We start from the raw sequence: 27,817 nt of genomic DNA, 5'->3' as shown, positions 1-27,817 counted from the left end.
AGCGAGTAAGAAGGAATTCAGTTTGATTTGAATTGTCAAGCAGTTACGAGTAAGACGATATCTAGCGAGCAATAGCACTATTATTTTGAAAGTCAGTTTCCTTTAAGATATCAGTTTGGTTATTAAGCTATTCGTTGCACAGTTTGAGTGTTATTGTGAAGTACTTAATAAAGGCCATTTTTCCATCATTCAATATTGGAGTTATTTATTCAACAGTTTAGTGATTCGAACTTAGCAGAGGATTGCAAATAAGAGGATTTGCAGAAAATTCGTTACAATTGGTGTCAGAAGAGGAATTGTTGAATAAATTCTAGAGGACAACAAGGACATGGCAAAGTTAAGTGAATTGAAGATCCCGCAACTGAAGAAGGAGTTGGAGAGCCGTGGATTGAATACAAGCGGCGTTAAACTCGAACTTCAGGCACGGCTACGAGAAGCAATGGAAGCAGAAGGAATTGATGTGGAAGAGCATGTCTTTCATCTTGATGGCGAGGAGACAACAAAAATTGAAGAGAAGAACGAAACATCGCAGACGGTTACCAGTACAGACTTGAACATGATTTTAGCTGCAATATCTGCTCAAACATCGACAGTGTCATCTCAACTGGCAGAACAGCAGACATATATGGAATCGCAGGAGAACCGTATAACATCCAAGATGGAAGAACAGAAGACATATATGGCATCACAACTAGAATCGCAGGAGACACGTATAACATCCAAGATGGAAGAACAGAAGACATATTTGGCATCTCAACTGGAAGCGCAAGAGGCACGTATATCTGAAATGTCGGCACAAATTTCGGAACAGGTATCAGCGCAGCTCTTTGTGAAACTGGAAGAGCAGGATGCAAAAATTTTACAACTCGAGGACAAAATTGATGCCGAAATAGAAGCGTTAAAAGGTCGTATGGAGCAGTTACAACTAAACCGCCCAGCTGTTTCAGCGAGTAATCCAAAGGTAAAGACACCATCCTTTGACGGTTCTGTTCCTTTTCAGGTCTTTAAGCTACAGTTTGAGAAGACCGCAGCAGTGAACCAATGGAATGCTGAAGATAAAGTTGCAGCTCTGTTCGTGGCACTGAAAGGGCCTGCCGCGGAAATCTTACAGACCATCCCAGAGTACGAGCGGAACCACTACGAAACATTGATGAGCGCTTTAGAGAGACGTTACGGAAGCGAGCATAGGAAACAGATATTCCAAATTGAGTTGCAAAACCGCTACCAAAAAGCAAATGAAACATTGCAGGAGTTTGCTTCAGATATTGAAAGATTGGCTCATCTTGCAAATGCGGACGCACCCGTGGAATACACTGAAAGGGTAAAAATCCAGAGTTTCATAAATGGCATACGGGACGTGGAAACGAAGCGAGCTACATACGCAAACCCAAAGCTGACATTTTCTGAAACGGTATCACATGCATTGACTCAGGAAACGGCCTCACTATTGAGTAAACCAGCATACAAAGCTCATCGTGTAGAAGTGGAAAGACCAGATTGGGTAGACACTATTTTGGAAGCACTGAAGGGATCACAACAGAAAAATGCCGGAGTTATTAAATGTTTCAAGTGCGGCAACCCAGGTCATATTGCACGACATTGCAGCAGCGGTCCCAATAGCTCCAACAATGTGGGTGGTCGTAAACGCAGAGCAGAAGGTGATGAGCAAATATCCAAGACCACTCAATCGTTAAACTAAATCGAGTCAGCCGCAAGGGGCGACAGCTGGCTCCCGCAATTGAATGCCCCATAATCTCTATCTCGCAGATTGGAAGAAGATCGAGCAACCTTACTGTTGGAGGACATGGGGACGGAAAGGAACGGTTATTGACTGTAGATACGGGTGCATCTCATTCCATCATTCGAGCGGATTTAGTCAACAAAAAGATAAGACCATTGCTTGGAGCAAGATTACGTACAGCCACGGGAGAGGACACCCAGGTAATTGGAGAAGTAGAATGTGAAGTCGCAATTGGGAACGTCATGGTAGTACACAATTTTATAGTGGCAGAAATTGTTGATGAAATCATAATTGGAGTGGACTTCTTAATCGACCAGGGCATCAAGATCGACATGCAAAGCAAGACGATGCGATATAAAAACATGGATGTACCACTTAATTTCGGCTACGAGAGAGGCTACAGCAGTAAACGAGTGCTGGTGGAAGAGAGTCAGCAAATACCACCAAAATCCGAAGCAGTCATCTGGGCAAAGGTTGATGGAGATTGTGGGACAAACAAATTGTGGGTTGTCGAAGCAGCAAACAAATCAGCACTAAACATACTTGTAGGAAAAACCCTGGCTATGACAAAACAAGATGGACGTATTCCGGTAAGAGTACTCAATGAGTTCAAGTCACCACTCAAACTGACTAAAGGAGCTATTTTGGGAAGATGCCAAGAGGCTGAAGTGGTTATTAACTGTGAACAGCTCCAGGAACACGTTTCAGCTAGTAATACTGATCTTTCAAATGACATCACGGCATGGATGCAGGGACTAGAGGAAGCATATCAGAGTAAGGCAAAACAACTGCTCCTAAAGTACGCGAACATATTTGACCAGGATGATTCTAAACCAGGCCGCACCAACGTTGTGAAACATCAAATTGACACTGGAGATGCGAGACCGATCCGTCAAGCTCCACGTAGTGTTCCACTGGCGAAGCGGGAAGTTGTGAGTCAAATCATTCAAGAAATGAACGACAGCGGCGTCATCGAACCATCAGCTAGTTCATGGAGCTCACCGGTAGTACTTGTAAAAAAAAAGGATGGAAAAATGAGGTTTTGCGTGGACTACCGGAAGTTGAATGACGTAACGAAAAAGGATAGCTACCCATTGCCAAGAATTGACGACACTCTGGACTCGCTATCTGGTACGAAATGGTTTTCCACGCTGGACTTGAAAAGCGGCTACTGGCAAGTGGAGGTGAAGGAGGAAGATAAAGAGAAAACAGCCTTCAGTGTCGGTGATGGTCTTTGGCAATTTACAGTGATGCCTTTTGGACTTTGTAATGCACCAGCTACTTTTGAGAGACTCATGGACCAGGTACTGAAAGGACTACATTGGAAAACATGCTTGGTGTACCTGGACGACATCATCGTATTGGGCAAGAGCTTTGATGAACATCTTAAGAACTTGGAGGAAGTTTTCCAGAGAATAGCTGGCGCTGGTCTGAAGTTAAGTCCCAAAAAGTGTGCGCTGTTTAAAAAGGAAGTCAATTATTTGGGTCACAAGGTAACGACAGAGGGCATCTGCACTGCGAACGAAAAAATAGAGGCTGTACAGGATTGGCCAAGACCACAGAATCTACATGAATTGAGAAGTTTTCTTGGGCTGTGCACATATTACCGCCGATTTGTACCAAATTTTTCCAGCGTAGCCCATAGCCTCCATGAGCTTACAAGAAAAAACAAAGCTTTTGAATGGAAGAAGGAGCAAGAAGTGGCTTTCCAAACATTGAAGGAGCGTTTGTGCACTGCCCCAATGTTAGCATATCCGATTCCAGGAGCAACATTTATTCTAGATACAGATGCAAGTGGATATGCTATAGGAGGCGTTTTATCACAACTGGTCGATGGACAGGAGAAGGTAGTTGCATATTACAGCCGTTCGATTGGAAAACCAGAGAGGAACTACTGTGTTACGCGGAGAGAGCTGTTGGCATTGGTAGAGTGCATTAAACATTTTCACAAATACCTCTACGGCCAGCGATTCCATGTCAGGACAGATCACGCAGCATTGAAATGGCTTCTGCAGTTCCGTAATCCGGAAGGACAATTGGCACGGTGGATCGAGCGACTTCAAAGCTATGACTTTTCCATTGAGCATCGAAAAGGTAGTACCCATGGAAATGCCGATGCAATGTCACGAAGGCCATGTAGTTTGGAATGCAAGCACTGTTCAAAGGCCGAGGCTAAAGAAGACATTATAGATGTCCGGCTAATGACTATAACGTGTACGGATAAATGCGACAAGGAACAACTAAGAAAGTGTCAGCTAGAAGATACAGGTCTGTCACATGTTATGCAAGGGCTCGAACGAAACGAAAGACCAAGCAGAGAGGATATGTCAGCAGAGAGTCCCATTGCGAAGTCATATTGGGCACAGTGGAACAGTTTGGAATTGATATCCGGTTGCTTGCATCGAGTATGGGAGAGTGAGGATGGTCAGTGCAAGAAGAAACTTATAGTTGTTCCCAGAAAGAGGATTCCTGACGTGCTCAGCGAGTTGCACAATGGTCCAAGTGGAGGCCATCTTGGAATCACGAAGACACTCGAGAAAATTAAGCAGAGATTCTATTGGGTTGGTTGCCGTCAGTCGGTCACCGAGTGGATTGCCAATTGCGAGGTATGCAACAGAGCGAAAGGGCCCAAAACCCGAAGTCGTGGCCAGATGAAGCAGTATATTTCAGGTGCACCATTTGAAAGGATCGCCATGGATGTCGCAGGTCCATTTCCTACTAGCAACCGCGGAAACAAATACGTACTGGTGGTTATGGATTATTTCAGTAAATGGCCAGAGGTATACCCAATCCCAAACCAAGAAGCAGAAACAGTAGCAGAAGTGGTTAAAAACGAATGGGTTGCAAGGTATGGTGTACCAATGGAGTTACATTCTGACCAAGGCAGGAATTTTGAATCAGCTGTGTTCCAAGAACTGTGCAAGAAGTTGGGCATTCGAAAAACACGGACAACTGCATTGCATCCTCAGTCCGATGGTATGGTGGAACGTTTCAATAGAACATTGGAGGAGCATTTAAGGAAAGTAGTCGACAAGTACCATAAGGACTGGGATACACACATATCATTATTCTTGATGGCCTACCGATCGGCAGTACATGACACAACGGGCCAAACTCCCGCAAAGGTAATTTTTGGCAATGACCTTCGACTGCCAGCTGATTTGAAGTATGGGATAGATGCCGATGCGGAGAGGAATGTCAAGAAATCCACTGATGTCTTAGAAGAAGAGCTGAGAGGGATACACGATCTGGTAAGGCAACGAGCAAAGATTATGAGTGACAAGATGAAAGCGAGGTACGATAAAGCAATTAATTCGGAAGGGTTTCAGGAAGGAGATTTGGTGCTGCTATACAACCCACAACGAAAAAAAGGGTTGTCCCCGAAATTGCAGTGTAACTGGGAAGGCCCATACAAAGTTGTAAAACGGATCAACGATGTAGTGTACCGCATACAAACCACTACCAAACCACGAACCAAAATGAAAGTGGTTCATTTGGAGAGATTAGCAGCGTTTAGATCGAGAGATTTGTCTGATCGGGACGATCAGACTTAGGTGGAGGGCAGTGTTACGAATATTAGCAAAACTAAGGAGTGCTGCCAGCTCTAAGCCGATCTAAGCAGTGACGTGAATGCACATCAATAATTCAATCATTATGTATCTACATAAACGAATCAATAATTGCGTCTACACATATGTACACATTCCGACGAGCAACATTTACATACAAGGCAGCGAGAGATGAGATGTCACACACCGATGAATTTACTTATACGCTTATGTGTGTGCGGGAGACTGTAAACTACAAACACATGCATATACCTTATCTGAGTTGTCACAAGAGAGAGCAATAATTTGTGCACGTAGTTGTGGCTGGCGATTTTGTAGCCGAAACAACTAGTAACTTCTGGAAATCGAAGAGCCTAGAAGTATGCAGCGTAAACTATAAAAGCGGCGCCAGCGAGTAAGAAGGAATTCAGTTTGATTTGAATTGTCAAGCAGTTACGAGTAAGACGATATCTAGCGAGCAATAGCACTATTATTTTGAAAGTCAGTTTCCTTTAAGATATCAGTTTGGTTATTAAGCTATTCGTTGCACAGTTTGAGTGTTATTGTGAAGTACTTAATAAAGGCCATTTTTCCATCATTCAATATTGGAGTTATTTATTCAACAGTTTAGTGATTCGAACTTAGCAGAGGATTGCAAATAAGAGGATTTGCAGAAAATTCGTTACAATATTTTAGTGTCTTTTGACGTCGTATCTTTATTTACAAACATACCAACGACGTTAGCTTCTAAAATAATTTCGAACAAATGGGACAAAATAAAAGCCATTTCTAATATTCCTAAAACAAAATTTCAAGATATGTTAGACTTCTGCATAAAGGAAAACAACTATTTTATATTTGATGGCGATTTGTATACACAAACCTTTGGTATGCCCATGGGCAATCCAATTTCTCCCACCATTGCGGACATCGTCATGGATGACGTATTGGACAATACGATTCTAAAGCTAAAGCATGAACACAATATAGAAATAAAATTTATTTGCAAATATGTGGACGACATTTTCGCTGTAATTAAACGCAACGATACCAACACAATTCTTGAAAATTTAAATAAATACCATGACAAATTAAAATTTACTATGGAAATTGAAGTAAACTCCAAAATACCATTTCTTGACGCATGCATTCACAGGGAAAATCAAAATCTTCTACTTGACTGGCATACAAAACCTACTTCTTCTGGACGACTAATAAATTATTTATCATCACAACCCATAAAATATAAGATCAATACAGCCAAAAATTTAATACAGAAGATACTGACCATAAGCCACGAAAAATTCCACGACGCTAATAAAGACAAAATATATAGAATCCTAAGAAAAAACAATTACCCCATAAATTTAATACGCGAACTTATAGACCAGGAGACCATGAAAAGCAACAACCAACCCGATAAAAGAGCAAGTACTGAAGTACAAACACAAAAGAAATTCTACAGCGTTACATACATTCCAAAGTTGACAGAAAATATTCATCACAATATAGCAACAACACAACACACAACCCTTGCTTACAAATCAAACCACACCGTCTCTACAATATATACAAAAACAAAACATCCTATACAGCCTCAACAACAAAACAACGTTATATACGAGATAAAATGCAAAGGAAGAGAACATGAAAAATGCGATCAAATATATATTGGCACAACAAAGCGAGCCTTAGCTGTTAGACTGGGAGAACATGAAGCTGACATAAAAAAACAAAAGACCAGCACAGCGTTATCACAGCATATGTTGACAAGTGGTCATACAGCTGATTTTAAAAATGCGAAAATTATAGACAAAGAAAAGAGAATAACAACAAGATACACATTGGAAAGCCTGAGAATAATGGAAAGACGAGAAAAGACAATGAACAAACGCGAGGATACAGAAAACATTGCTGCCGCCTACATAGCATGTTTAAAAATATAAAAATAAGAATATTTAGTATTGACAAGACTACCATGATGGTTAGATGGTACTGGTCATAGTTTATTCATGTATGTATATGTTTAAGTGACTAATGCTTTTGTTGTTTTATGTTCATGTTTTCGATACGAAATCCAATAGTGTAAGTGTTTCTTGTTAAAAATTTTTACTCATTTAACTATCTTGTAATTTTAACTTTTGTTTGTGGCAGGGATTTTTTAAAATAAATGCCCCCTGAAGATGCTAACAAAGATTAGCGAAACGTTGGGATAATAGTGGAATAATTTAGTTTTATTTGCACGCTGGACTTAGATCAGAAAAGCCTGTTATTGATAAATTTAATGTATAACACGAACATTTAACAAAAATGATGTTGCCGCTTCGGCGATAATTTTGCGAGTGATTGATCATTTTTTGTTTTTGCTCATGTGGTTTAGGTTGAATCGCATTGTAGAAAAGAAACGATTAATTGAAGAGGGTGCAAACGGACCTTAACCTTATTACTCTACCAAAAATTACAGCCCTGCATTGATTAAACATTAGCAACACTGTCAGATAAAAAGCCGTGACATGTAAACAAAAATAATTTATTCCTGACACATCATTTGTAAATTTTCACAAAAACATTATTCCACTTCGTTTTCTGACGTCGTCGCGTCAAGTTCGGTTTTCCCCACAACTCAACCGCGTGCTATCAAGGGGCTTTACTCACGCGGTTTGAGAATAAAATGGCGGATAGTGCGGGAGTCGAAAAGACAATATTAATTAAAAATACTTACAAATTGTGCGCTGTATTGTAAAAATATGCAAATTGTGCATATAAATAACAAATGAAATTGATAACCTGGCGTGGGCCACATAATACCAACTCGATTTACGTAAAACTGTCGTAACGGGAAAATCATTGAAGACACTTGGCAACAAGCCACTGAAAATTAATGTTTTTACATACATACAAATGGAAATAAAATTCTCGGAAATAAACGGGACAATTTAACGGAGTAACTAAAATGTACAGTCATGTACACATAACCTGAATAAATATAAAATATAATAACGGAAAAGACGAAAATTACCAAAATTGGACAAAAACAACAATGGAATGGACTGGGGAATCTGTATATATTAAATTAAAACTTACAAAATACACAAATTAAATAAACGAAAAATAATTACCAAAATTGGACAAAAACAACAATGGAATGGACTGGTGGAATCGAGATAAAACTTACCGGATTAGACAAATTGGATTTGAATCATACAACCAAAAAGTGATATTTAAACAAAGAAAGTGGACAAAAATACCAACTCAAACTGAAAATTAACAAAAATTGAAACTATTGTGATATGAAGATTTGGAAAATATCAACAAATTAAAGACCTTTACCAAATTAAATTGGACATAAACACAAATTTTATAAATAATCAAACATACATATAACTATAATTTGAAAATAACCTGGCGTGGTGCCATGAAAAAACCAGTTAACAAAGCACATAATTAAATACAAATAGCAAGCTACTACACATGGTTCTGGCCAGTTGGTATTACCATTGTGTATTAGTGGAGCCTAAATTACTTACATACTATGGAAAGTTAATCCAGAAATTAATCATTTTATGCATTGGACAATAACCTGGAACTGGGACTTTCAAATATAAGAAGGTCCTCCTCCATGCAATCAAATCCCAAAAAAAAAAAAAAAAAAAAAAAACATTATTCTTTCGTCCCTTAAAGTGGTAAAAATTATCCTTTCTACGCAAATCGTGATACAAAAAATATAACCAAAGCATCACAATGCGAAAGACTTGGGTCAAACGGGAGAATATATATTATAAACCATTTTATAAACAAAAGTCTAAAATGCTCCTATTAGGCGTATTTTTATTAGGTATAGTGTTTATTATTTATCAAGCATTTTCCATAAATCAGCTCCCAAATGCTAGTACACCATGGAGTTTAGAAGAAACGGTGAATGGAATTCGAAAAAAACATAAGGAAATTCTACAATCCTTGGGAAGTAAACAGACTGATGGTTATGACGGCGGAGGAGGCGGCGAGGAAAGTGCAGTTAAAGCACTTGCCAATCCCGTTGACGAATCCATTAAAATTATACGGTACATACAATTTTGCTTTTTCCAATTGAATGTTTTAGTTGGATACAATTCGATGTATTTTGTCTTTACACATTTATTTTTTATTTATTTACATTTATTTGCAGTGGAATTCGTCTATTCGATTATGATTCGTATAAACCCAATTTCAATGGCAACTTCCGTTGTTTGGATGGTAGTCATGAAGTAAGTTTTGAGCGTGTCAATGATGAATATTGCGATTGCCTCTCCGATGGTAGTGATGAGCCAAGTACGAACGCCTGCTCTAATGGACGATTTTACTGCAAATATCAGAAGCGGCACATTACCGGCCGTGGCGTCGATTTTTTTGTGCCAAGTAGTCGTGTTAACGATGGCATATGTGATTGCTGTGACGGTAGTGACGAATGGCTGACCATTAGTTGTACAAATCGATGCGCATTATTATAAGTTAATTAGTGACATGAAACAAGCCAGTTGTTAAATTTTTGGTTATAATTTCGTATACATTAGTAGACAAATCCAAGAAATAGGCAACTCACAAGGTCTTCTATACGTCGTATGTGCTATGCTTCAAACAAAATTTTTATTGCAAACCATGGAAAATTTTAAAATTTTACATGAACACGACACTTGCGAATTGCACAAGTACCTCATAAATATGTATGGCGATTTTCGGCACATGTATGTACATATATTTGTAGTTAGTTAGGATAATGAGAGTGAAATTATTAAAGAAAAAACTATATTAGTTAGATTCTCTATAGATTTTAAATCGTAGTTATTAAAAGATGCTGTGCGTCAAGACTTCGCCTTATATAAGCCGGTTGTTGTATTAACGATAAAGACACTCGCCGAGGCTTTGCGGAGTGTTACCGATGTTGATGGTCCGTTGCCGGATATAGATCCGGTACACTCCGATAACAAAGCACCATTAAGGTACCAGCCCGACCATCTCGGGAACGATTTATATTACCACTTTAAACCTTCAGGCCATCCCTCCCTCCCCACCCCTAGTTCCGTGACGAGCTTGGGATCACTGGAGCCTCGTTTGTTAATGAAACAGGATTCGCCACGGGTAGGTGAAGTTCACAATTGGGTTGGAGAAGCTATATATTGCGCTGGCAACCCCTTGAGGGGATTGCGCTACACAACCCCTTGAATCCCTATATAAGCCTGTCGATATTGTATTCGAACCGGTTTTATTGAAAATAGCATATTACTTATTTTTACGAAAATTTGTATGTGTAAAAATTTCCAAGAGATACAATTTTCTAAAAGCGGTTTTTTAGCCACTTTCAAAAATCTGCTTCAAAGATACTTTGTTGTTGTTGTTGTAGCAGTGGCCTTGCGTGGGGAGGGAGGGACGGCCTGAAGGTTTAATGTGGCCATATAAATCGTTCCCGAGAAGGTCGGGCTAGCACCTTAATGGTGCTGTGTTACCGGAGCGTACCGGATCTGTATCCGGCAAAGGACCATCAAATCGATAACACTCCCCAAAGCCTTCGGGGAGTAACCTGATCGCTACAACAACAAAAACATACAGTCGATACAAGAAGAATCGGAAATACCGGAGGAAGCATATTTAAGCTGCCGTCGCCATTTGGGCAATAGTCTCAAACAGTACATACTCCACATATATATCCTGGAGCGTACGCAAGAGTTTTAGAGCATTCGCTCAAGATGAATTTATATTGGGGTCACAGTTATAAGGATTAGTGCGACACTCTTTCAAAACTTTTATAATTTTAAAGAAAGCTGTTAAAATAGTGATTCGATTAGTATATGCAATATTTTTCACAAGAAATATAGTCATGAATTAAATAAAAAAAAAAAGGTTTATTTTGAAAGTGTTGCAATCAACGGTTTTGCTGAACTTGTTTCTAAATTTCGTTTACACGGATATGTATAAGTTTTCCTTTAAGGTCTTTTTTTGCCGACCGTTTATATAATGTATAGCCTGATGAGTTGGCAAAGGAGAGCTCAGATCTCAACCCGTTTTGGAGGAATAAAAAGTACCAAAGTACAGGCCATTGCACGTTCTGTGCTCGTGTCATGAGCTCGCGAGGTCAAGGCTCCGGCACGTTTGGCGGCACAGCATTAACTTTCTGATCTGTGGGGATACAGCGAAATTTTTAAGCACGAAAAAGGGGCAAACATTATTTAAAAATCGTTTACGGGAAACTTCAAGTTCGGGTTGTGGGAGAACTTGGCTAAATAGAAAAATAAATATCACACTAAAATTTTACGAAAAAACACTAAAAGGCTCCATACTCAGAGCAATTTTTTTATTCAGCAATGACCTCCGACATTCGGCTGGCATCTCCAGGTACTTACGTAGTTTAGTTCAAAAAGAAATCAAAAGTGCCCAGTTACACTTTGATAAAATTTTATTTGAAATTTAATTACATACTACAGGTTTTCAATCAAACATGAAATTAGCATCGCAACTTCTTCATTCTCACGATTTTCTACTCTCTTACAATTTTTTACTTACATAAGATTATATATTTTTATTTATTTAATAACTTCTTAATTTTTTCTTGTCGCGCTTCTAATTAAATTTTTTAAATTAATAAATTTTCTGATTTTATTGTATGCACTTTCTCTTAAGTATATCGAAAATATGGATTTTGTTTAACTTTTCTTTTACATTTATCTTTCAGTGCTGGAGATTTTTTATTAAAATTTTTTTTTTTTTACTTTAAAAATAATCTTGTGTAACTCTTTTCTGTGCGTGTCTTTGCGTTTGGGTGGACAAAAGTAGGTCAGAGCTTGTTCCAGTTATTCATGAGATTGTTTAGATTTCGAAAGCTGGAACATGACTGATTACGATTTTTAGTTTATTCTAGAAGTAGCATCTCCTACTTTTCAATAATTATAATATACATATACACACTAGGGTGGAGTGAATTTATTTTTTTTCGAAATCGCTTTTGGCTGACCTCCAGAAAGTTGCCTTTCTAGACCAGAAATAAGGTTGAAAATTATTATTTCACTCATCGTATGTTTAGAGGTGCCCCAACGCAACTAAAATTTGAAAAAGGTAGGTAAAAAATTTATTTTTTTTTTTATTTTTTTTGTCATTGTGCTCATTGATTTCAAAGCCTACTAATTTTCATGGCCTAGTATGTGCCAGTAAAACGTTTACTTATACACTTGATTAGAAACATACTATTATCAACAAAAAACTGTTAAACACCATTTAAAATTTGTCGTTTTTAGTTATAATATGTAATTTTACTAAAGTTATGTATATTAAAAAAGAAATAAAAGAAATCTGAGATTATTTCGCTCAACTTCTTGGGGCTGGGGCACCTCAAAACGCCATCCTACGAAAATAATATTTGGTGGTTTTGGTTAACTCTTATAAAGAAAACTTTTCATTGCTAGACCATTACAAAAAAAAAAAAACAAAAAAAATCCATAGGGTATCACTCCACCCTAATACACACCCATCGAAATCTATCTATCGAAATGGGAAATGAGACCATGTTCTCTCTATAGATTTTAAATCGTAGTTATTAAAAGATGCTGTGCGTCAAGACTTCGCCTTATATAAGCCGGTTGTTGTATTAACGATAAAGACACTCGCCGAGGCTTTGCGGAGTGTTACCGATGTTGATGGTCCGTTGCCGGATATAGATCCGGTACACTCCGATAACAAAGCACCATTAAGGTACCAGCCCGACCATCTCGGGAACGATTTATATTACCACTTTAAACCTTCAGGCCATCCCTCCCTCCCCACCCCTAGTTCCGTGACGAGCTTGGGATCACTGGAGCCTCGTTTGTTAATGAAACAGGATTCGCCACGGGTAGGTGAAGTTCACAATTGGGTTGGAGAAGCTATATATTGCGCTGGCAACCCCTTGAGGGGATTGCGCTACACAACCCCTTGAATCCCTATATAAGCCTGTCGATATTGTATTCGAACCGGTTTTATTGAAAATAGCATATTACTTATTTTTACGAAAATTTGTATGTGTAAAAATTTCCAAGAGATACAATTTTCTAAAAGCGGTTTTTTAGCCACTTTCAAAAATCTGCTTCAAAGATACTTTGTTGTTGTTGTTGTAGCAGTGGCCTTGCGTGGGGAGGGAGGGACGGCCTGAAGGTTTAATGTGGCCATATAAATCGTTCCCGAGAAGGTCGGGCTAGCACCTTAATGGTGCTGTGTTACCGGAGCGTACCGGATCTGTATCCGGCAAAGGACCATCAAATCGATAACACTCCCCAAAGCCTTCGGGGAGTAACCTGATCGCTACAACAACAAAAACATACAGTCGATACAAGAAGAATCGGAAATACCGGAGGAAGCATATTTAAGCTGCCGTCGCCATTTGGGCAATAGTCTCAAACAGTACATACTCCACATATATATCCTGGAGCGTACGCAAGAGTTTTAGAGCATTCGCTCAAGATGAATTTATATTGGGGTCACAGTTATAAGGATTAGTGCGACACTCTTTCAAAACTTTTATAATTTTAAAGAAAGCTGTTAAAATAGTGATTCGATTAGTATATGCAATATTTTTCACAAGAAATATAGTCATGAATTAAATAAAAAAAAAAAGGTTTATTTTGAAAGTGTTGCAATCAACGGTTTTGCTGAACTTGTTTCTAAATTTCGTTTACACGGATATGTATAAGTTTTCCTTTAAGGTCTTTTTTTGCCGACCGTTTATATAATGTATAGCCTGATGAGTTGGCAAAGGAGAGCTCAGATCTCAACCCGTTTTGGAGGAATAAAAAGTACCAAAGTACAGGCCATTGCACGTTCTGTGCTCGTGTCATGAGCTCGCGAGGTCAAGGCTCCGGCACGTTTGGCGGCACAGCATTAACTTTCTGATCTGTGGGGATACAGCGAAATTTTTAAGCACGAAAAAGGGGCAAACATTATTTAAAAATCGTTTACGGGAAACTTCAAGTTCGGGTTGTGGGAGAGCTTGGCTAAATAGAAAAATAAATATCACACTAAAATTTTACGAAAAAACACTAAAAGGCTCCATACTCAGAGCAATTTTTTTATTCAGCAATGACCTCCGACATTCGGCTGGCATCTCCAGGTACTTACGTAGTTTAGTTCAAAAAGAAATCAAAAGTGCCCAGTTACACTTTGATAAAATTTTATTTGAAATTTAATTACATACTACAGGTTTTCAATCAAACATGAAATTAGCATCGCAACTTCTTCATTCTCACGATTTTCTACTCTCTTACAATTTTTTACTTACATAAGATTATATATTTTTATTTATTTAATAACTTCTTAATTTTTTCTTGTCGCGCCTTCTAATTAAATTTTTTAAATTAATAAATTTTCTGATTTTATTGTATGCACTTTCTCTTAAGTATATCGAAAATATGGATTTTGTTTAACTTTTCTTTTACATTTATCTTTCAGTGCTGGAGATTTTTTATTAAAATTTTTTTTTTTTTACTTTAAAAATAATCTTGTGTAACTCTTTTCTGTGCGTGTCTTTGCGTTTGGGTGGACAAAAGTAGGTCAGAGCTTGTTCCAGTTATTCATGAGATTGTTTAGATTTCGAAAGCTGGAACATGACTGATTACGATTTTTAGTTTATTCTAGAAGTAGCATCTCCTACTTTTCAATAATTATAATATACATATACACACTAGGGTGGAGTGAATTTATTTTTTTTCGAAATCGCTTTTGGCTGACCTCCAGAAAGTTGCCTTTCTAGACCAGAAATAAGGTTGAAAATTATTATTTCACTCATCGTATGTTTAGAGGTGCCCCAACGCAACTAAAATTTGAAAAAGGTAGGTAAAAAATTTATTTTTTTTTTTATTTTTTTTGTCATTGTGCTCATTGATTTCAAAGCCTACTAATTTTCATGGCCTAGTATGTGCCAGTAAAACGTTTACTTATACACTTGATTAGAAACATACTATTATCAACAAAAAACTGTTAAACACCATTTAAAATTTGTCGTTTTTAGTTATAATATGTAATTTTACTAAAGTTATGTATATTAAAAAAGAAATAAAAGAAATCTGAGATTATTTCGCTCAACTTCTTGGGGCTGGGGCACCTCAAAACGCCATCCTACGAAAATAATATTTGGTGGTTTTGGTTAACTCTTATAAAGAAAACTTTTCATTGCTAGACCATTACAAAAAAAAAAAAAAACAAAAAAAATCCATAGGGTATCACTCCACCCTAATACACACCCATCGAAATCTATCTATCGAAATGGGAAATGAGACCATGTTCAACTGACTTAAATACTGTAACGAATTTAGTGAATTTCCGCCTATTTCCAACCTTCTACTAACGTTCGTATCGCTAAATTGTTGAATAAATAACTCCAATATTCAATAATACAAAATGGTCTTTATTAGACTACTTTGAAAATACTTCACAATAACACATACTTCGGAACCAATAGCGTGCTTAAATATAACTGCTTCCGGACTACTCAGCTTCAGCTGCTTTTATACTCTCTGCCCAAATGTCTAGACCATTGTTTACTACAGAGCCGGCCAAAAGTTGCACATTGTGCAATTTGAGTTCGTATTTTCACACAGACACTAACGATGTGCGATCACGATCGTTTGTTTTCGCTTGTCACTCACTAAAATCAACAGTGAATGCAAAAGGAAACGTCCATGGTACTTTTTGGGCACATAATAAAAACAATATGCTGCAATGTTAAAGTGACTTTTAATACGTTTTAGCTAGTATTATTAAGTTCCTTTGAACATACATATTAATATTGACAATTTAAATATTAATAATTAATAATAATTAATTATTAATAAATATTGACAATTTAATATAAGTAACTTATTATACGTTCTACTTAGTTTTATTAATTTTTATACATTTTTTTTATTGAATAACTTTGTTTTGAAAATATATATTTCTAACTTTACATTTACTTTGTTTTGTAGTTCTTTCTTAATGAAAGAGTGATTTTTTAAGTAAATTTTGCATTGAAGAAACACCATACCTTCTTTTATAAAAATTTTTATCTGGCTAGCTCGACCTCCATGTTCTTAGTTATATGAATATAAGTAAATATTGTTAGGATTAGCTTGAAATTAAATAACCAGAGTCGTTTTTAATTTCGAACTTCACAGTCTTCATTTTCTTTTAGCACACTGTGGGGAGTTGTCACTCAATTTTTACACACACTTATGCAATTGTTTTAGTATTTGTGTGGCCGGCTCTGGTTTACTATATAGTTTGGCAGCTTAAATTGAGGTTATGTTGCGAATAGAGTGGTAGGCACTCGAATTCAGTGAAAGAAGGCACTCGAATGGAGTGGAATGAAGAACAGTAGGAAGAGCAGAGTTGCATTGGATTAATATACCTTCAATCATTGTGTCAATATTAAAGATAAATTTAGAAAAAATAATTAAATACTTGAGTATAAGCAAACATTTTTTTCAATTACTGCAATTAAGGTGTCCTAGATGCTATATATTCCAAAATTATACCATTTTATGTCTGTTTAAAAATTTAACTTGAATTTCCCTAAATATTTCCCTAATATGGCCATAGTGATGTTTGTGTGTGTGTGCTAATTTTGGGCGATCAGCTGTTAGTAGCGCTACTTGGTAAAGTTTACAATGGTCTAGACGTTTCTTCTTCTAGAATCCTCTACCTGGTCATCAGCCATACGCGCGAGTTGTTGTAGTGTGTAACCATATGCGTGTGTGTATGTGAGCGAAGTAGTAGGTGCAGCTACTACAATAAACATTTTTGTCAATTCTCAGTTTGATATACATTTGAGAATCAGTCCTTTTCTATAGCAGTGATGTTAAATAAGCATGCTGTACTGTTTTATTTTATTTTTGGGTTTCATGAACACTTATTATGTACTTTAAAATTTAGACACATTGGCGCAAAAAGTATTCACATTATTATTAACGAAAATATTCCACGATATCGATGGTTTTCAACCAGAATGGAACGAAATGCAAGTATATCTCAAACCATTCTCAAGTTGAAGAACAACATTTGAGAAAAAGTTGGAAGAATATTTAGCTTCAAATGATTAATAATGCTGAATATCAAACTGAGAATTAATGTTTTCTCAAACATTTGAGAGAAAAAAAATTTCAAGTATGTCTCAAATTATTCTCAAGATGAAGATCGACGTTTGAGGAAAAGTCGAGAAAATATTTTGTTTCAAATGATAAATAATGTTGAATATCAAACTGAGAATCAATGTTTTTCTCCAACATTTGAGATTTTTGTTTTCAGTGTTTCATGATAATGACATGCGTTTGTGAGTATCTCTCTGCTGCTTGCATGTATGTGTGTACATGATGATTAATGTGTTTACGTAGCTTGCTTAAATGTTGCTGTGCCTTTATTTACTAACCTTAGAGATGGTAATATTCGTCATTTTGTACCTTTTTTGCCATGAAAAATGTTACACGTCTCATTTGAGAGTTAATATCTTACAACTCCAGGATCCATCTACGTGTATAACCCCGTTCATCCCTCACTTTCAATCTCTTGTTTTCCTTTCATCTTTCATAACATTGTAAAGGCAGCATTATGTTGTTGTAGCGATAAGGACACTCCCCGAAGGCCTTTGGCAGTGTTATCGAGTTGATAGTCCTTTGCCGGATGCCGATCCGGTACGTTCCGGTACCAAGCCCGACCATCTCGGGAACGATTTGTTATGACCACATGCGACCTTCTAGGCCATCCCGCTTTCCCACCCCCTAGATCCATGAGGAGTTCGGGATCGCCAGAGCATCGGCTGTTAATGAAACAGGACTCGCCACGGATAGGTGAGGTTGACAATTTTGTTTGGAGAAGCTATGTATTGCGCTGGCAGCCTGAAAGGGCTGCGCTACACAAACCCCTTGAATCCGGTATTTTAGTCACCTCTTACGACAGGCATACCTACCGCGGGTATATTCTAACCCCTTAACCCCAGCATTGTTATCTTATGGCGATGTAGAAATGTCAAAAAGAAGCAACGCGACCAAAGCGTTTGTGAAAATCTGCCTTAACACTCCCCTAAACCTCTGTTTTCCGCTACATCAATAACACAAAATACATGATTTTAATCATGCATCAGATACTCAACATGTCACATTGAACTAACACATTTTGCCGATAATTTCGTTACCCATACCGCAGAAGGTGTATTTTATCTAAGCTCATATTTAGGTCAATATCTAGAAATTTCGGTAAAACAATAATTATTATAAATGCTTGAGCGCCATTACACACCGAATCAATTAATGGAAATGAAAGAAATCATAAAAGAGAAATCAAAGAACGAGTTAAGGAGAACAAGAAAATGTAAAAAAATGAAAGACAAGAGGAAGAAAAAGCAATATAATTTCATGCAGAAAAAATGGGGACAGTCACGCAAAGTGCTCGTTCCGCATCACAGGTTTCATGAATACTCAAACTGGTGCGAATCGGATGTAGGGAGACAGTGGACATCCAAACTTGTTCTCATCAGCGCTATGTACTGAAATTTTTTAATCAAAGGCAGCGCTTTTCTTTCTCAAAACCACCTAAAACTGAGACAGTTAATAACGGATTCTAAAGTTTTGCAGTGCGGACAATTTTCACTTGATACTATATCACAAAGTTAAAAAGGTAAGTTGAAAGTACTGCGTGGGGATAGACTGAGAAGTAGTACTGCCTCTTATTGCCATAGTTCTGCGGCAGTTCCCAGCTAGGTATCATTGGGATGATAATGGCAGGTCGATTCCGAAAGGAAAGGAAAAAATTAAAAAGAACAAGTAAGGAAGGCTAAGTTCGGGTGTAACCGAACATTACATACTCAGTTGAGAGCTATGGAGACAAAAAAAGGAAAATCACCATGTAGAAAAATGAACCTAGGGTAACCCTGGAATGTGGTTGTATGACATGTGTATCAAATGGAAGGTATTAAAGAGTATTTTAAGAGAGAGTAGGCCATAGTTCTATGGATGGACGCCATTTAGGGATATCGCCATAAAGGTGGACCAGGGCTGACTATAGAATGTGTTTGTACGATATGGGTATCAAATGAAAGGTGATAATGAGTATTTTAAAAGGGAATGGGCTTTAGTTCTATAGGTGAACGCCTTTTTGAGAAATCGCCATAAAGGTGGACCAGGGGTGACTCTAGAATATGTTTGTACGATATGGGTATCAAATGAAAGCTGTTAATGAGTATTTTGAAAAGGAGTGATCCTTAGTTCCCTAGGTGGACGCCGTTTCGAGATATCGCCATAAAGCTGGACCAGGGGTGTCTCTAGTTGTACGATATGGGAATCAAATGAAAGGTGTTACTGAGCATTTTAAGAGGGAGTGGGCATTTGGTCTATAGGTGGTCGCCTTTTCGAAATGTCGCCATTAGGGTGGGCCAGGGGTGACTCTAGAATGTGTTTGTATGATATGGGTATCAAATGAAAGATGGTAATGAGTATTTTAAAAGAGAGTAATCCTTAGTTCTATAGGTGGACGCCTTTTCGAGATATCGCCATAAAGGTGGACCAAGGGTGACTCTAGAATGTTTGTACGGTATGGGTATCAAACAAAAGGTGTTACTGAGCATTTTAAGAGGGAGTGGGCATTAGGTCTATAGGTGGACGCCTTTTCGAGATATCGCCATTAGGGTGGGCCAGGGGTGACTCTAGAATGTTTGTACGATATGGGTATCAAACGAAAGGTGTTACTGAGCATTTTAAGAGGGAGTGGGCATTAGGTCTATAGGTGGACGCCTTTTCGAGATATCGGCATTAGGGTGGGCCAGGGGTGACTCCAGAATGTGTTTGTACGATATGGGTATCAAATGAAAGGTGGTAATGAGTATTTTAAAAGGGAGTAATCCTTAGTTCTATAGGTGGACGCGTTTTCGAGATATCACCATAAAGGTGGACCAAGGGTGACTCTAGAATGTTTGTACGATATGGGTATCAAACGAATGGTGTTACTGATCATTTTAAGAGGGAGTGGGCATTAGGTCTATAGGTGGACGCCTTTTCGAGATATCGCCATTAGGGTGGGCCAGGGGTGACTCTAGAATGTTTGTACGATATGGGTATCAAACGAAAGGTGTTACTGAGCATTTTAAGAGGGAGTGGACATTAGGTCTATAGGTGGACGTCTTTTCGAGATATCGTCATTAGGGTGGGCCAGGGTGACTCTAGAATGTGTTTGTACGATATGGGTATCAAATGAAAGGTGGTAATGAGTATTTTAAAAGGGAGTAATCCTTAGTTCTATAGGTGGACGCCTTTTCGAGATATCGCCATAAAGGTGGACCAAGGGTGACTCTAGAATGTTTGTACGATATGGGTATCAAACGAAAGGTGTTACTGAGCATTTTAAGAGGGAGTGGGCATTAGGTATACAGGTGGACGCCTTTTCGAGATATCGCCATTAGGGTGGGCCAGGGGTGACTCTAGAATGTTTGTACGATATGGGTATCAAACGAAAGGTGTTACTGAGCATTTTAAGAGGGAGTGGGCATTAGGTCTATAGGTGGACGCCTTTTCGAGATATCGCCATTAGGGTGGGCCAGGGGTGACTCTAGAATGTTTGTACGATATGGGTATCAAACGAAAGGTTTTACTGAGCATTTTAAGAGGGAGTGGACATTAGGTCTATAGGTGGACGCCTTTTCGAGATATCGCCATTAGGGTGGGCCAGGGGTGACTCTAGAATGTTTTTACGATATGGGTTACAAACGAAAGGTGTTACTGAGCATTTTAAGAGGGAGTGGGCATTAGGTCTATAGGTGGACGCCTTTTCGAGATATCGCCATTAGGGTGGGCCAGGGGTGACTCTAGAATGTGTTTGTACGATATGGATATCAAATTAAAAGTATTAATGAGGGTTTTAAAAGCGAGTGGCCCTTAAATGTATATGTGAAGGCGTTCTCGCGATATCGACCAAAATATGGACCAGGTGATCCAGAAAATCATCTGTCGGGTACTGCTAATTTATTTATATATGCAATACCACTAACAGTATTCCTGCCAAGATTCCAAGGGCTGTTGATTTCGCCTTGTAGAACTTTTTCATTTTCTTCTACTTAATATGGTAGGTGTGTATGATATGGGTATCAAATGAAAGATGGTAATGAGTATTTTAAAAGAGAGTAATCCTTAGTTCTATAGGTGGACGCCTTTTCGAGATATCGCCATAAAGGTGGACCAAGGGTGACTCTAGAATGTTTGTACGGTATGGGTATCAAACAAAAGGTGTTACTGAGCATTTTAAGAGGGAGTGGGCATTAGGTCTATAGGTGGACGCCTTTTCGAGATATCGCCATTAGGGTGGGCCAGGGGTGACTCTAGAATGTTTGTACGATATGGGTATCAAACGAAAGGTGTTACTGAGCATTTTAAGAGGGAGTGGGCATTAGGTCCATAGGTGGACGCCTTTTCGAGATATCGCCATTAGGGTGGGCCAGGGGTGACTCCAGAATGTGTTTGTACGATATGGGTATCAAATGAAAGGTGGTAATGAGTATTTTAAAAGGGAGTAATCCTTAATTCTATAGGTGGACGCGTTTTCGAGATATCACCATAAAGGTGGACCAAGGGTGACTCTAGAATGTTTGTACGATATGGGTATCAAACGAATGGTGTTACTGATCATTTTAAGAGGGAGTGGGCATTAGGTCTATAGGTGGACGCCTTTTCGAGATATCGCCATTAGGGTGGGCCAGGGGTGACTCTAGAATGTTTGTACGATATGGGTATCAAACGAAAGGTGTTACTGAGCATTTTAAGAGGGAGTGGGCATTAGGTCTATAGGTGGACGTCTTTTCGAGATATCGTCATTAGGGTGGGCCAGGGTGACTCTAGAATGTGTTTGTACGATATGGGTATCAAATGAAAGGTGGTAATGAGTATTTTAAAAGGGAGTAATCCTTAGTTCTATAGGTGGACGCCTTTTCGAGATATCGCCATAAAGGTGGACCAAGGGTAACTCTAGAATGTTTGTACGATATGGGTATCAAACGAAAGGTGTTACTGAGCATTTTAAGAGGGAGTGGGCATTAGGTATATAGGTGGACGCCTTTTCGAGATATCGCCATTAGGGTGGGCCAGGGGTGACTCTAGAATGTTTGTACGATATGGGTATCAAACGAAAGGTGTTACTGAGCATTTTAAGAGGGAGTGGGCATTAGGTCTATAGGTGGACGCCTTTTCGAGATATCGCCATTAGGGTGGGCCAGGGGTGACTCTAGAATGTTTGTACGATATGGGTATCAAACGAAAGGTTTTACTGAGCATTTTAAGAGGGAGTGGACATTAGGTCTATAGGTGGACGCCTTTTCGAGATATCGCCATTAGGGTGGGCCAGGGGTGACTCTAGAATGTTTTTACGATATGGGTTACAAACGAAAGGTGTTACTGAGCATTTTAAGAGGGAGTGGGCATTAGGTCTATAGGTGGACGCCTTTTCGAGATATCGCCATTAGGGTGGGCCAGGGGTGACTCTAGAATGTGTTTGTACGATATGGATATCAAATTAAAAGTATTAATGAGGGTTTTAAAAGCGAGTGGCCCTTAAATGTATATGTGAAGGCGTTCTCGCGATATCGACCAAAATATGGACCAGGTGATCCAGAAAATCATCTGTCGGGTACTGCTAATTTATTTATATATGCAATACCACTAACAGTATTCCTGCCAAGATTCCAAGGGTTGTTGATTTCGCCTTGTAGAACTTTTTCATTTTCTTCTACTTAATATGGTAGGTGTCACACCCATTTTACAAAGTTTTTTCCAAAGTTATATTTTGCGTCAATAAACCAAGGGATGAAACATGGTAACTGGCATGTTTCATTTCTTTTTTCGTGTTTGGTATAGAATTATGGCATTTTTTTCATTTTTCGTAATTTTCGATATCGATAAAGTGGCCGTGGTAATGGTCGGATTTCGGCTTTTTTTTATACCAAGATAAAGTGAGTTCAGATAAATACGTGGGCTAAGTTTAGTAAAGATATATCGGTTTTTGCTCAAGTTATTGTGTTAACGGCCGAGCGGAATGACAGACGGTGGACTGTGTATAAAAACTGGGCGTGGCTTCCACTGATTTCGCCCATTTTCACAGAGAACAGTTACCGTCATAGAATCTATGCTCCTACCAAATTTGAGAAGGATTGGTAAATTTTTGTTCGACTTATGGCATTAAAAGTATTCTAGACAAACTAAATGAAAATGGGCGGAGCCACGCCCATTTTGAAATTTTCTTTTATTTTTGTATTTGGTTGCACCATATCATTACTGGAGTTGAATGTTGACATAATTTACTTATATACTGTAAAGATATTAAATTTTTTGTTAAAATTTTACTTTAAAAAAATTTTTTTTTTAAAAGTGGGCGTGGTCCTTCTCCGATTTTGCTAATTTTTATTAAGCGTAAATATATTTCAACTGAAACCGCTTAGCCAACTCAACTCGATTACTTTTTATCGTTGCTTTCCATGCAATTCGGTACGCTAGCTAGTGTTTTAATTGTAATAGTTAGCAACGAAATACAGCTAATATCTTATTATATCATACGTGACTGGCACTGTTAAATAATTTTTTTCAAAATTGTTGTGTCAGGATGAATATATGTTAATAAATGAATAAATAAACTGATTAAGGAACCGGAAATCAACCAGGATCAAAACCGAGGTCGAAATCAGATCAAAACATAGATCGAAAGGAGAAAATAAGCCATAACCGAAACTGAAACCGTAGGCGAAGCGGAATTCAAACCAAGCCGGTTTCTGCAAATGCGCCAAAATTAAAACCGGACACGAACTTAAATGGCAATCGTAACTGAAATAAAGTACAAATTAATTATATATTTGCTTCCATACGAACGGCGCATTCATGAAGCTCGAGGTGTTCGGCACAGCCGAATACACTCTCGTCCCACTTGTTTGTTATAGTATAGAATATTTTTTGGTTTTTGGCATTCTAATAAAAAAAGTTTCTAGAAAATACAACCATGTTTTGTCGTTACCAATGAAAACTTGCACTTTTCAAATTCCGATGTTTCAATCGTGTTAGTCTTCTAAACAAATAATGAAACCTGTCACGTCTTCCATGCGACTGTCGGTATATTATCAAGAAAGGAACACTCCAACACTTAGGTTTAAGGTCAATAGAAAGATTTCCTGTGTTTGGACTTAGGATTAATCATCGACAACCCTTTTGAATAACTTCGCTGTCGAGGGCTAGTTTACATCTGCCAGACCCATCAGTAATAAGCAATTCTAAAAAATCCGAAAATAAATTATGCTATTGGGTTTGTTGTAACAGTTCTTTGTCGTGCTGATTAGGTATCTGACTGATTGTACTGAATATCTAAAACTGAGGGGAGAAGCACCAGAAATAATGGGTAATGGGACAGTTTAATATTTAACGCTTAAATATAACGCTACAGAAATCTTAAGTCTTGCAATATTATCATATCCTTTTTACCGTCAAACAATCGTCCGAACCACCAAATTCACTTCGAAGAAAACTAAACAGATTTTTTTAGCACTATTTATTTTGTTTTTCAATTTGAGGCAAAATAACTTACATTAATTTTGAGCTCTTTAAGGTAAACTTTAAGAACAATCAATTGTTGACATTGTAAACATTAAATATAATTAAAAAAGTTAGATATCTGCTACATTTAAGCATTATAAATTTATCAGAAATACTAATAGAAATTCCTCATTTAAACAAAATGTGAAAAAATTGGAACATTATTAGTTGATGTTTAGAAGCCTTAAAAGAAAGTTAATTACATTAAGGTGGGAAAATGTAAATAATAGCAAAATTAAAACAAGAACATAATATGTGACCTGGAATCATGAAACGACCCTATTGTGCGAAAACAAGTTTTCGAGAAAAACGCGTTTAAAGTTGTTGTTTAGCTTGACTCTGTGTAGCGGCCGGCCGTTGTGAACGAATTTTGTAATTAAAATTTAAGTAACTTTCCGATAAGCTACAAGCTTGAAACTTGGAATATAGTTCAGAACCCGATGACAATGCAATAATAAGAAAAAAATCTCTGATAGGTGGCGTATGGATCGAAATATTTCAAAAAATCTTATTTGTGATCCAATTTGGCTTTAAATGCGATTTGTGAAAAAGATAGAAAGATAGAAAACTGCGGTTTGTTCCATTGGAAAGAGCGTTAAATTTCCTATAAGAAACGCACTATAGGGTCGTTTCCTGCTTCCAGGTCACATATTATGTATATATGTATGTATAAATGCCTAAGAGGATTGCACTGGGTATTAAGAATCAATGTTTATAAAATTTGTATTGATTTCTGAGATGATATCATATTTTTTATCAAAATAATAAAATGTATGAACTTGATTTACGATATATCCATGTAGTATGTAACTTAATATATGTATATATAAATAGCAACTTAGAGTAAAACTATGTTCTAGTGAAATCACTGCACCAAAAACACTTTGATTGCAACGTCTTAATTAAGATTATGCTAATATTAAAACAAAAAATAATATACTTATACAAGTATTTCACATATTTTTTATCCTTCCTCCACGGCAAGATAACTGATGTAATTATGGTTTCAGCGCAGGAAACAAATCAAATCAAAGTAATCAAATTATATTGTGCTACCGCCATCAATGCGATATGGGAAGTGTGAAGTGAAAGTCCTTGACAAATGAGGTTTATTTGAACTAGTTTCCTTTTTCCCTTGTAAAATTTTGTTTCCCTACTCTCAAATCAACTAGTTATAAGCTAACTTATAAGCTAAACCCAAGCAGTCAGTTAACTTTCTCTTATCCATAAAATCAAATGGGAATCTTAGAATGAGTATGCCCTACAAAATGCTAGTCGTCAGATTTCGATCAGAAATATAATTGCCCTAACGAGTTCAAAATGGAAAAACAATTCAAGCGCAGATTTGATAAATGGAAGCGCAGATTTGATAAATGGAAAAACGAAGTATAAGTTCTTAATTAAATTGTCTTCTTCTAGTTACAGGGTTCAAGTATTTGTGCTGAAAAGAACAAAATTTAAATAATTTGTTCCTAGTTTTCTTTTTTAGCTTCGGACACGTCAGTTTTCTACAAATCTTTGTATTTGAAGCAGGGACGGAAACTGTTATACCTTTTATAATATAAATCCTTGCAAAACTATTAATTTTGGACTTTTATTATATTTGGATCAAATTAAAAATTATTTTCGGATTTTTATTACCTTAGTCCGATAGAACTAGTTAAACTCGGACTTTTAAAAATAAAAGTCCGGAAATAAAAGTTAAATCCGGACTTTTATTTTTTAAGGCCAAAATAAAAGTCCGGCTTGATAACAAAAAATGGCTTATCCGAACTAAAAAAATCAAATTATAAAATTTCTTTGATTCGGATAAGCCGTTTCTTTGTTATCAAACCAGACTTTTATTTTGGCCTTAAAAAAACAAAAGTCCGGATTTAACTTTTATTTCCGGACTTTTATTTTTAAAAGTCCGAGTTTAACTAGTTCTATCGGACTGAAAAAATAATACAGATTTTAGTTTTATATCTGGACTTTTATGGAAAAAGTTCGAAAAATAAAAAGGATGCATGATTCGACCTGATATTGCTATAGAAATAACTGGGAACTCAAACATTTTGACCTAGGACAATTTTTTGACCAGGACTTTTTCGACTCCGAAAAAAAAAATTATTATTTTCCGTCCCTGATTTGAAGTTCTGTTTAGTTTATAAGCAATTTATGGGGATTTTCTAGCCCTGGAACCAATTCCTGAATTTTACACAAATATCCCCAAAATTATCTCGAAATATATAGTATATAGACATCCAAACATTCGCATTTATAATATTAATAAAATTCCAAAAAGATTCCAAGCTTATTGTGAGCTTAGTTAAGGACGAAATGGACTGCTCTCCGCCACAGTTAAATACTGGCCATATTCTATTACATTAACTCTAACGGAGTGCGTTATTCAGATCATTCCCAGAAGTTGCACTGTAAAAAATTAATGATGATTAGCCACTAGGCACAAGACCTACTTTACATTTATAAAGCACACATCGCCTATTTGTATTTTTTATTAATTGCATTCTGGCGCGAATTATTATTAATAAACTGAACTTAATACTACATAGCTCATTTTAATTAGGCATATTAATAATAATATAAAAAAATGAAAAACCTTAGGGTTAAAATTATGTTTGACATAGACATAATACAACGCATTATGCTTTTTAATTTAAACGTTATATATATGTTTGCTATTATTTGAATTTCATTTTGGTTTAAATTGGAGTTTGAAAATATAACATTTCCACATTCATTACACTTTTTGTAATATTAACAATTTGTATACTTTTCGTGCTTTCAAATATCAAGAAAGAATAAAATTCTTTATCAAAGATGATATAGTTTCCCGCACATAGCATGGAGCTTGAAACAAGGATCTTGACAGAAAATAGTAAAATTGAATTGACAAAAATGTTTAAGATCGTCCTTATTAGAAGAACAGAAGCCAAATGAAACAGTTTTTC

General features: G+C 37.2%; 2 protein-coding genes across 2 annotated transcripts in view; both read left to right on the top strand.

Moving 5' to 3' along the window:
• Wdr37 (WD repeat domain 37) overlaps window positions 1-27,817 on the top strand; it is a 199,162-nt gene that overhangs the window by 12,566 nt on the left and 158,779 nt on the right. The gene's annotated exons all lie outside the window — the stretch shown is intronic.
• LOC137238241 (uncharacterized) lies at window positions 7,857-15,346 on the top strand. Its single transcript, XM_067763029.1, has 2 exons — window positions 7,857-9,350; window positions 9,455-15,346. Exons 1-2 carry the CDS (start codon window positions 9,031-9,033, stop codon window positions 9,774-9,776), a joined length of 642 nt encoding a protein of 213 aa, XP_067619130.1. The 5' UTR covers window positions 7,857-9,030; the 3' UTR covers window positions 9,777-15,346.

The sequence above is a fragment of the Eurosta solidaginis genome, chromosome 1, assembly GCF_040869045.1.
Source record: "Eurosta solidaginis isolate ZX-2024a chromosome 1, ASM4086904v1, whole genome shotgun sequence".
Lineage (NCBI taxonomy): Eukaryota > Metazoa > Arthropoda > Insecta > Diptera > Tephritidae > Eurosta > Eurosta solidaginis.
The sequence above is the reverse complement of the archived record's forward strand: the minus strand, read 5'-3'. Positions and strand labels throughout refer to the sequence as shown.